Here is a 12,713-nt window from a genome sequence, read left to right on the forward strand (position 1 = left end):
TAAGATTGTACGCCTTCAACGTATCAGTTGATGATAGTGACGACCACATTCTCGTTACTCGTACTTTCACTCTCCAGGCAGTTGATGAAGTGTTAAGAGCAGATAATTGATGAAACATGTTTTGGCTATGGTTCAAGAAGTCCTAGAAAATAATTAAAAATAGTAGATTAATGGACACATAAAACAAAACATCTTTTACAAAGTGAAAGAATGACATACTTGAAAGAGATAAGTTGCTTGGGTGAGATTAGGGTACAACATTGTATATATCTATAACGATATTTATATTAGTAAAAATCTGTTAAGGAAAATATTGTATGAGATATGTTTCATAATAGCGTTAATGATGGAGAGATTTGGTTTGACGGATCTTTGTGTTTATCAATCATTTACAAAAATATTGTATAATATTTTCAAATCTAGATTTGTTTTACATTACATTTATATTGTCTATTATTGCAATAAATTACAATGTTCAAAGTTGATATACCATGACCTCTTAATATCATTTTACCAACTTTGGCTCCATATGATTGGCCTCTAAATAGCTTGATTTACTCTAAAAAATATAGCTTACATGAGTATCAGTCTAAATACATAAAGTCAGGTAATTTAAATTTATTGCAATTTTTTTTATAAAAATTGTAGGTGTTTTTTTATTAAAATAAATTTTTAAATTTTTCGTCTTTAGCTAACTCATTGTAAAAATAGAATTATGTGAAATAAAATTTTCTTTATGTTAATATAAGAAATATATGAAATATAAATAGACTCCCGAGCTGGATATATAAATATACTTTTTATTGTGGTAAGAGGATATACACATGTAAATTATTATGATCAATAAAAATAAGATAAGATAACTGAAAAATGTAATTTCTATATCACTTTACATTACATGGAATCAAAATACCAATTATGCTATATTGATACAGGAAGATTATAAAACACTTCGTCAAATACTACATTAGCAGTAAAATTACATGTCTTCCCGTTATCGCCTTCTATTAAAATATGCAACCCATCTGAAGAAGTGACTCTTGAAACGACAACATACAACTGTCCGTGAGAAAATGCAGGTCTTGGCAAGAAAAGCCCAACGGTCTGAAGTGATTGACCTTGGCTTTTGTTTATTGTCATTGCGAAATAGATTTGCAGAGGGAATTGAATTCTTCTTGAAAATAAAAGGAAAGTGTGTATCATTCGGTTCCATCTCGATCCTTGGTATTAGAACCTTTGTGCCTGCATGGGATCTTGTTAACAGTTGGCACTCCACGCTGTTCTTCAGACATTTTGTCAAAACCATTCATGGACCATTACACAAACCCATTATCTAGTTAAGATTCCTCATCAACATAACTACAACTCCTACCTTTAATTTCAAATCATGCTTCAGAATGGAAGGCATATTAATTGAATTAAGATACTCAATTAGGAAAGAAGATTCATAGTCATTATCATCGTTTCCTGTCTCAGTATCAATAGAATCTTGGCTAAGGTAAGAATGCGTGATACCTGAAATTAGATTTAAAACATGAGAATTTACTTCATCAACAATTTCATTTGTCGGCGTAAGGATGGCTCTTTCCTTGAGATATGATTCAGTAGTGTAGTTTTTCATAAAATATGGATATGTGACATCAACAATATCTTTCACTGCGTTGGTTTTCTTCCCCACCAAATATTTCATTGGAATGATGATTTCTGGATCCTTATAAATGATATCTGGATGTATATTCTCCACCTTGCCGTCGCCGAAATAAAGAACCCATTGTGCAAATTCTGCAATTTTCTGGTTCTCTTCAGCATTCATACCACATCCTAGACGCATATTCTGGTGGAGCATAAAAACTTTGAAATGGTTCCAGAGGCTTGACTGGATAACAGAAGATTGCACAACTTCTGTTCTAGAAGCCTTTGGAATAACAGGCAAAATTTGCCGAAAATCACCTCCAAAAACAACCGTTATTCCGCCAAATGGAATATTCTTATTTCTAGGATGAACTGATGCCATTATATCTCTAAAGCAGCGATCAACAGATTCAAAAGCATGGTGATGCTGCATTGGAGCTTCGTCCCATATGACTAAACTGGTATTCTTTAATAATTCAACAATGTCAGATCCGTACTTAATACCTGCCACAGAGTATCGATCCAATTTTAGCGGGATGTGAAATCGAGAGTGAGATGTTCTACCACCCAGAAGAAGTGTTGCAGCTATGCCGGATAATGTTACTAGAAGTACTATTTTGCCTTCACTGCGCAAACGACAGCATAATGTTTTCCATAGAAATGTCTTTCCACATCCGCCACTGCCATATACAAAAAAGAGACCTCCTTCTGAATACTGAATTGTACACCTGTAGTTGCTCACTATTTAAACTCTGGAAGTTTTTGGAATGCTCTTCAAATTGCTGATTCTTGTCATATCCCGTATCCTCCTCAATTAGCCGGTTAGTCGTACTATGCATGTAGATATCTTCAGGATATGGCATATTTGGAAAATCTTTTAGAGACTTGCCAACACCATTTAACAGCTTTTCTACCTCTATCATGTTATCATGAAATAATCCAGTTAAGATGCTTATGTTGCAGTTAATTATTTTGAAAAAAAAATGTGGAGATAAACGATATGTGAATAATTTTATTTAAAATTTACCTGCAAGTGTATAGTTCTCCAAATCAGCGTCGGAAAGTTTGAGCTCCACATTACCGGACTTCTTCCATTTGTTGTACAAAATGTCATCAGACAAAAATTTCCAGTTATCGGTCCATAATTTAAGCGGATCTGCTACTGGACAGTTGGTCAATATATGAACAAACATTGAACGAAGCTGAAAAGGCATGCCAGATTCCGCATTTTCTCGAAGTACAGAGTGCCATTGATTGTCATCCTTAAGGAGACCAAGTACCTCACATGTTCCTTTATATGTGTTATATGTTCGACCATTAATAGTTCTCAAATCACGAAAAGAAGTTGCACCTTTATTGCGCAAAAGAAGCATTCTCAAAAAAATGTATCTCCTTGTGATGCATGAACTTCTGTTAACCTTCCGATGACAATCCCTCTTTCACGTTTTCCACTTAGACTGCCCAGGTAGCCAAGTAAAACCTCGTGGGAACTCCTGGTAAGTGTAATCCTGAGCACCGGGAATAGTTTTGTTGGCCACAAACCATGCTTCTAACTTACTTTTCCTGTTTGATGCATTAGTTGTTACTTCTTCCAAAGTGTCATTAACATTGAAGGTAACATTTTTACCTCCTTCTACATGGACAGGCAAACGCTCAACGGAAGGATACCGATAAAGAATATCATATCCTAATAATCCCTAGGCAGCTTAGGATGAACAAATGTAACGACCATCCAGAAAATGTCTCACCTCATCAATAGTTTTACCCTTTTCTGAATTTAAAGGAAAACCTTTTTTTCTCCGTATCATCATTGTTGCTGTGTCATGTCCCTTCAAACAATACTTGAATATATATTTCAAAGAGCGAGAATTGTTACAGATTTCCAGGTTCATATGACACTAAAAGAGTACTAACAAATCACGATTATAAGATACAACAAATTGATTGTCCAGTTGTTACTTGTTCTTCTCGATAGTCTTGTCCATCCTTCTCCTCCGATAAACAGGAAATCCACCGTCATCAAAGAGTGTGTGACCATTGTACCTATGTGTAAAATTGGTTTAAACATAAATATAATTAGGTCTCCTTTTACATTTACCATAATGATGATATTTTTTCTAAAAAAACCTTGGAAAATTCATTGCAAATACATAAAAGTATGTCCTGATGGTCACATATCATGTAATTTATTTGAATATACCTCTTTGGGAAATGACGCCCGTATTTTCCATCCGATATACACGGAGAATACAAAAAATTCTGTCCAAATGGCCCATATATCATGTAATTTTTAACAACATTATACCCGTCCGGGTCAGTTTCCTTATGCGGGATTTCAGCACACACCAAATTATCAATCTGCTCTATCGTATTGGGACGATCATCAGGATGTAGCCAAATTAACATATGAGCGTGAGGTAATCCTCTTTTATGGAACTCAATCACATACATAACTGTTACAAAAAATTCATAATTTAGTAGAGACTATAATGTAAAATCAACTATTATAGGTTGTTTTGTAAAAGCATTAAAATACTCACGTCCGGTGCATTTTCCAAAGTAATTTTGATTTTTTATTAAATCAACCAATTGATCTAGCTTCATTTTAAAAACACGGGCAACCACATCAGGAGCATCTGCAACATTAACGCCCGTCATATGTTAGAGCATACTCTGAATTTTTGGCCATTTAGTGTTGCAGGTCATTGTCAAAAAGAATGATGGATGACCAATACTACGACATATAGCAAGAGAGTCTTTAAAATACTGGGACATATACCTCCGAGAAACTGTGAATGTAGCAGGTTAAATTACATTCTTTCCTTGGCATGTTGTATCAGAATCACCTTTTCTCAAGGAGTCACATATTGAATTGTATAGATCAGATCGAATAGTTTTTTGATTCCATTTAATCCATTCCATGCGGTACTGTTCAACTACGGTGAATGCATCAACAATATATTGTTTCCATATATGACCACTCAAGTGAGATTTTAATCCTACATAATAAATTTTAAAATAGCATTAATACCAATCTACAATCTGTATATAGCTATCATCAATTTACATTCCTATATGATCGAATAATAAAATTGACAATTTTTTTAACGTTTTTAACAGTAATGTAGTACCTTAAGTTAGTCTGATCATGAGTTTGTAGGCATAATATTCCTGCATTGAAACATAACATCTCTATTTTGATTCCTCTCCATCATCATCACCTTCAATAATTTTAAGAGGTGGACCACCATTTTTTCCAATTAATGGAATTTTCAAGTAAATTCCTTCATCACCATGAGGGAAAAGTAAAGGATACTGTAAAGGCATGAAATGGGCACTGGTCTCGAAAATCCTCTGAAGCTGTTTAGTTTTTGTCTAAACAATAATATCCCGGGTTTCGCATGAGTCTTCTAGGTCACCAACAATCAGAGCACCAACCTCGTTAGAAGGTCTAACATTATTAGATCTACCATCCGCTGCTTTACATGAAATTAATTTCAACTCAACTTCCTCAGGTTCATTATTTTTGAACCGGTCTCTAGCCATACGAAAACTATTAACCAATCGATTATTCTCATCAAGCATCAGAAGAAGACCTTTTACAATGTCTGAATCTGTAGAATCGCTGCCAGGAACCGCTCGCTTTCTATTTTCTATTTCATTCTCAGTATCATATACGTACAACTGACAAAACTTTGGAGATTCACCAGGAGTCGGGCATATGCTTCCAATCAAATGATAATTCTGATCACAGAGCTTGAAAATGTAAGGAGCTCCTCCTCTATTTATACTATTGTCAATTTTACCTCCAATTGATGTAAAAGCAAACGGTGAGTTATATATCCGGATCTTTATTTTATAATACTGAGTTTTCTTTCCACCAGATACCAATTTAGCTAAAAACGGAGGAGTAGGTTTCTCCGGTGGTAACTGGACCTGCCCATTCCGATAATAAACAGAAAAAGTTGGTGACACATGCTTGTTTGATTTGTTATTTCATTCATTATTCCACATAATGGCTTTACATTATGGACAAAGTTTGTCGGGCTTTCCAAGATCTATATATCCTTGCCATAGGTCTGTCAAATATTATTAAAAAACACAATATAAAGGAAAAAATATCAATATATTACAGTCAATGCAGGCCTGAAATCAGTTTACCATCATACCGTTAGTGTGAAGATCAAATTCTTCCTCAGAATCATATCCGCCGAATTTCATTCTGTTTTTTATTAATGGTAATGATCATATATATGAAATTTAATTAAATTGATAACGGTATCAATGCATCATATTTGTTAGTTGTTTACCTTCAGAATAATCCTCCACCTCCACATTATCAAAATACTCAATATAATTGTGATCTTTTAGGTTCTGCTTAATTTTGAAAGGTCTTTTTGATCTTGACACAGACAGGCATGTGTTATCTGCATTTCATTTATTTTGACATAATAACATTATGCGTTCATGAGATCATATACCTGAATTTGCATTCTATGTAATATTTAATAAATATTACACGTTCATGAGATTATATACCTGGATTTGTAGAAGCTGTAATTGTAGATGCCGGAAGTTGGAAATTAATCATATCTTGTCCCAGCTGTTGTGTGCATTTCGGAACTGGTTTATCTATATTTGCAGATTTTGGTATATTTGCAATTATTTACGAAAACAACAATATTCGGAAGTCACAATATCACAATACGAAAAAAATTAAGGTATTGACTGAATTTCACCTGGATTGTTAGAACGGGTTATTGCAGTAGTTGGAAGTTTAAAAATAATCTTACTTTGTCCCATATGTGTCATGAATTTTGAAGTTAGAACTTGTTCATTCCTAAATTCTGGCATATCTGCAAATTAAAATGATTAATTCAGATATGATTAAATTCCGGAAAACCCGGTCACGTTAAAACTACAAAAATTTCACAGGATACATTGTTAAACCTTGCAAGTTCACGTTCTGTAACCTCCTTGATGAAGGAGGGACTCCACTTGCAGATTGACCGACACATGATGATTTGCATGCATGTTCATGATGCTTTTAAATAATATCACAATTGAAACATATAGGAAATTATTAAATGGATAACTTTTGTAAAGACTGACCATCTCCATATGATGAATTAACTTATTTAAATGCAACAAAATTTATAGGAGTATAAGTGGTATCACTCAATGGTGACGGCGTAAATCTACCTGGACCTGTAACTGTTTGTTCACCAAATTAGCTGGTGTGTCACTATTTACTATAAAACAAAAAATTCTTAAAATGTCAGTTTGCAACATCAGTAAATGTAAATAAATACCAAGTTTCGATGTGGGCGGTGTTTGAAAATTATTAGATGAGGCACTGGAAGATCTGCATCACTCGCTGTTAATTAAGTTACCCATTGGATTTGGAGGTAAGCCTTCAAATGTACGTGTGACACGCTTTATGTTGGAACCATGTGAGAAATCATTAAGATTCAATGTTGACAGTGGAACTCGATTCTGTGCTGCAGGAAAAATTCAAAGAATCTTATCATGTGTACAGGACACATTGAATGAAAATAAATAATTCAACAAAATGTTGTTTTAAATACACGTACACTGATTCACTGTTGTTGAAACCTTGTTATTATTGTTCACTACCGGTTTTTTAGTAGTATGGGCAGTTGTAAATTTATCAATAGGATTCATGGGTATTCTCTGCAATAATTTAAGAATCATTTAGTAATATACACGTAGAACACGACAGGGCAAATTTGTCTATGGATGTCTACCGTGCTTCGTTGCATCTGATGTAGCATCAGATCTTCTGTTTTTTACCACTGAAATATGTTGTTTTGATTTCAAAAGCTGTGCGCCTGTCTGGTTGTTTAGTAATTCAGACACTAAACAGAACGTACATTTAATCACATATAATAATTTAATAATCTTAAATCTCACAGAAAAAATAAATACAAACACAAACCATGCTTTGGCATTTCAGTATTGACAACAGATTGCCTAGCATTAACGTGTGCATTTTTATTTGCAAAAATTGATGAACCTGGTTCACAAAAAAGCAAGGATTTTTGGAAATATTTGAATACAAACATGATTTAATCATGTGAAATTAAACAATAAAAAAGTAGATTGCAAACACCTGATTACCATGCTTAGGAATTTCAGTAATGTCAGAAGATTGACTAGTATTTATATGTGCATTTTTATCCGCATAACCTAATGAACCTGGTACATGGGTAAAAAACAATTATTTGCAATATGACACTCAATAAACTCAGCACAGAATACTTATGCGGCAGAACATAAACAAATTTTACAAGGCACACATACCGCTCATTAAATGTTCTGCAGAATGAGAACTATATTTCGTAAACAGACTTCGTTTTGAAAGTGAAGATAGTTGATTTGTTGTATGTTTCAATCGTCGCTTGTTATCTGGTGTTAAGATTTAGATCAACAAACAAACATATTCTACAAATATATAATCTATATTTCGTAAACATGAACAAGATATGTACAATCTAAGATGAACATGCACTGTATAATAACAACATCAGAATACTCATATTACCATGTTCCAATGAAGGTGGAGACAGTGGCAAGGCCGTAGGCGGTCGTTTGGAAGCTGTAATTCATGAAAGAAATGATTGAGAACATGTAATCTACATAGCCGATGAAGGAGGATGAACTGCTTACCTGAATGATTTCCTGGTGTCCGATATTTGGGTTCTTCATCCATTGGTTCTTTCATCATTAATCTTCAGGTTATAGAATGATTTATATGAAAATCATAGAGTCAAACAGAGTGAAGAAGAACTTTGCAGTCCTTTGGCAGCCATCAATGGTGAATGAAATCAAGAAGGTGAGAAGAGAGTCAATCTGCAAAAATTATGTGCTTGAATTGTGGATCAGTTTTGAAAATTGAAAAATTTGTTATAATCTGTTAGGTATAGATTTATTTTTTACCCATGAATTTGAATATTACCCATGGATAATCTATAACCCGATCCGTTAACCCATTTTAAATGCTTCATTTACATACATGCCCTTATTTTTAAAAAAGTTAAGAAGAAGTTTTTAAATTTTTTGGGTAGAAAGGTAATTTTATGGAATTCTTCACTAGCAGGAATTAAGAATAGTAGATAATACTACAACATCAAGTTTTAGGAAAATATTTTATTCGAAATTACTATTTTGCCCATGTATTTTAATAAATATCAAAAATAGTTGTTGATAGGAATCAAACATATGCCAACTATTTGCAAATTAAACACATCAACCACTTGAGATAGAGACAATTTTGGTTAAACTTTTATAACATTAAGTATTGAGTTAGAACTTATTTATTTACACGAGGTGTCTTGCCTTACATTAAATTTTATATTTATTTTAATATTTATATAAAATCTGTTATCTTTATAATCTGCAACATCAAATTTTTTGGGAAATATTTTATTCGAAATTACTGTTTTGCCCATGTATTTTAATAAATATTCAAAATTACTGTTTTGCCCATGTATTTTAATAAATATAAAAAATAGTTGTTGCTGATAGGAATCAAACCTATGCCAACTATTTGCAAATTAAACACATCAACCACTTGAGCTAGAGACACTTTTGGTTAAACTTTTATAACATTAAGTATTGACTGAGAACTTATTTATTTACACGAGGTGTCTTGCCTTATATTAAATTTTATATTTATTTTAATATTTATATAAAACATAATGATTCGAGACTTGATTGAATAACTCATTTCAATATGCTAACTTTACACTTATAACAAACATATGACTTCAACCAATTGAGCTAGAAGCTCATTTGGTTAAATTTTGATAAAATCAAGTATTGAGTTACATACTTCTTTCTTTATTTTGGGTGACTATACCTATATAATTCAATATTTATATATAATAAAATTATTCTAAGACTTGGGTAATTAGCTGATTACAATATAATAACTTTACACTCATGTGCAACAACGGGATTATAAACTTTTTAAATTTATACATTCAATAAATAACTTCTTGTTAATAATATATTATCATATTAACTTGTTGATAATATCTTACCATATAATAATAATTTATTAATTATCGAAAATCGGATAATTAACTCACATCGAGATACTAACTTTATACTCGTGTAACAACTAAGGGTATAATCAATCTGAGTCGAGTCGAAAACTGCCAGGCTCGTACTCGATTAAAAATGTTCGAGTTCGATCACGAACTCGAGTTCAACCGAACTTTAAATTTCAAACTCGAAATTCATGTCGTAAAAATTCGATATATTCAATTTTTTTAGGGAAAACATATAATTCAAAATTAATATTTTGCGCCCTTATTTGAATAAATATGGAAAAATATTATTGGCTTGTAGAATTGAACCTATAACACCTACATCCAAATATGTGACTTCAATCGATTGAGCTAGAGGCTCATTTGATTATATTTTGATAACATCAAGTACCGAGTTATGTATTTGTTTCTTTATATTGGATGACTAAACCTATATAATCTAATATTGATATATAATAAAATTATTCTAAGACTCGAGTAATTAGCTCACTACAATATACTAACTTTATACTCATGTACAACCACGTGATTTTTTTTTTAATTTATAAAAAATTACAAATATTAAATAAATAACTTGTTGATATTATGTTACCATATTAACTAATTGATAATATATTACCATTTAATAATAGTTTAATAAATATTGAGACTTGGGTAATTAAATCACTTCAAAATATCAACTTTACAACAACTAAGGGTATAATTAAGCCAAGCCGAGTCGAAAACTTTCAAACTTGAACTTGATTAAAAAAGTTCGGGCTCGAGTACGAGGTCGATTTCACCCGAATCTTAAATCAAGTATGAAATTCGGGTCGTAAATAGTCCGGTAGCCTCAAGTTCGGCTCGAAAACTTGAATCAAATTTCACCAAATATTGACAAAAACTCGAAATATGATATGTTATGCTCGATTTCGATTCTAATATATATATATATATAATATTAATAAAATATTAAATATTTAGATAAAAATATATTTTTATTAAAAAATATTATCGGCTCGGTAAGACTCGTGAAACTTATGAGCCGAGTAATTTGAAGTTCGAGTTCGACCGTGCAAAAATTTTACAATTTTACCCCATATTTTGATAAACATGATAATATTTTTCGTATCTCCAGTTGAAAAAATCACGGAGACTTGATAAAAAACTATTTTTTTTAATGGTAAGATTGCACTCTAAACTTTACATTCGCGACACAATATAAATTTAAGGATGTTCGTCGTTACAGTAGTCCTTCTAACATAAATCACATAATATGGTATGAAATAACACGCAAATATGGTAAAAGTATACAAAAAATAGCAATTTTTTTTATAAATAAAACTAGTTTGTGCCTTGCACAGATAATAAAGCTAGTTGAGTAATAATGGGGCATTATTAATTCTTCTAAGTGGCTCATAAAAATGATAACTGACGGTTATAATTACCAAATAGAGAAAGGTTAATGATAGGGACCTGAAAAAAAGGAGAAAAAAAGATATGAAACAATTTATTAACTACTGTCTCTTTCTTTTTCTTTTCATTTCCAGCTACCAAGCGACGAACTTTTAAATTTTTGCCTAACACAAGAACATCATCAGATGCATGGAGCGTAGTAAAACTCACGAACATTAACAATATTGAGTGTTCAAATATTGTCGAAAAATAAATATAATTTGGCATCTATGATCTGTAAATGGCTACAGAGTTAGGAGGTGGGATATGAATGGAGCACGGGCGGTTCATGTTGTACACGGCTTTGGGAAGTTTTGGTGAATGATTGTTGTTATCACAGTTTCAACTTTAATATTTAAAATTACCAAAAGCTCCCCAGCTTTTATTTTTTATTTGGAGCCACCGTCTCCTTTTGTGCCTTTTAACAGTCACGATTTTAAATAAGCTTTTGACCGTAAAAAGATAGATTTATACAATTACTCGGTCACTGTATACAATTGATGACCTCTTGATTTTAATATTTTTTTGTAAATTATTATACTTTTATTTATGAAAGGTAATTGAACCATTAATGTCACTAACCCTTGATTAGGGAATGTAGGCGAAAATATTGGAACATAATTCGTATCATATGTAATTATCACTGCGTAAATCATTTCATACCAATAAAATTCATCATCCAGTCTCATTATATCATGCCAGAACCTGTTCACTGGTCACTAGCTCCCCCACCATTTTTTTGTTGGTAGTTTTAATTAATTTTTGTCATTTATTTTTTAGCTTCTAACATTTTGTTTTTTTTTGGGTAGAAAAATTATACACGCCCAAATTTGGTAATATCTTTTTTAATCATTTCACATGTATTAAATTATGACCGGACAATATTGTAATAACCCCAATGATATTATCAATAAATTTATCACATAATATTTCATTTTTATCGTCACTTGTATTTTGTCATTTTGTAATAAATTTTGATATCCCCGCTTGATCCTGCCCTTTTCGTGCATGCACGTTATTTTTTCTTGAAAAATATACTCCCTCTGTTTATCTTTATTTGTCGTTTTGACTTTTGCACACATTTCAATGTTCTTTGACCGGCTAGTTAAAATTATAATTTATAAAATTTTCTTTTTGTAAATAAAAGTAGACAGTTTATATTTTAATTCACAAAAAGAAATTTTTTAAAATTATATTCCTAACTAACCGATCAAATCACATTGAAATATGTGCAAAAGTCAAAGCGACAAATAAAAAAAACAGAGAGAGTATTGGACTATAAATTGTGTCTACTAATTATATAAATAAAACCTAAAAGTTATATTTTAAGTTAGGATACGTAATATTTAGGTGATTGAATTTGTTATCGTGGTACAGTTTTTGGGCAGGATAATGAAACAATGCTCAAAATACATCATTTTTAAAATTAAATTAATCAAAATAAGAGTTGGTTCAGTTGGTTAAACAGGGATAATTATCCTCTTATCTCTTGGTTATCTTACGGAAAAAAATTTATGATTATGTCTCATGAGTCAGATCATGTCGTTTAAATGCGATTTATCTTGATTCACG

General features: G+C 31.8%; 1 protein-coding gene across 1 annotated transcript; it reads right to left on the minus strand.

The window, feature by feature from the left end:
* Nucleotides 1–1,333: 1,333 nt before the first annotated feature.
* LOC141719277 (uncharacterized) lies at nucleotides 1,334–3,005 on the minus strand. The gene is made up of 3 exons (XM_074521653.1): nucleotides 2,660–3,005; nucleotides 2,335–2,548; nucleotides 1,334–2,258 (listed from the first exon to the last, which is right to left on the minus strand). Exons 1-3 carry the CDS (start codon nucleotides 3,003–3,005, stop codon nucleotides 1,334–1,336), a joined length of 1,485 nt encoding a protein of 494 aa, XP_074377754.1.
* Between the last annotated feature and the right edge of the window lie 9,708 nt (nucleotides 3,006–12,713).

Source organism: Apium graveolens, chromosome 4, assembly GCF_009905375.1.
Source record: "Apium graveolens cultivar Ventura chromosome 4, ASM990537v1, whole genome shotgun sequence".
NCBI lineage: Eukaryota > Viridiplantae > Streptophyta > Magnoliopsida > Apiales > Apiaceae > Apium > Apium graveolens.

Coding starts and splice junctions, on each gene's coding strand:
- LOC141719277 (XM_074521653.1), bottom strand. CDS start 3,005: ATGCTTCTTTTGCGCAATAAAGGTGCAACTTCTTTTCGTGATTTGAGA. Junction 2,549..2,659: donor GGAGAACTATACACTTGCAG/GTAAATTTTAAA, acceptor ATAACATGATAG/AGGTAGAAAAGCTGTTAAAT. Junction 2,259..2,334: donor AATTCAGTATTCAGAAGGAG/GTCTCTTTTTTG, acceptor TCGTTTGCGCAG/TGAAGGCAAAATAGTACTTC.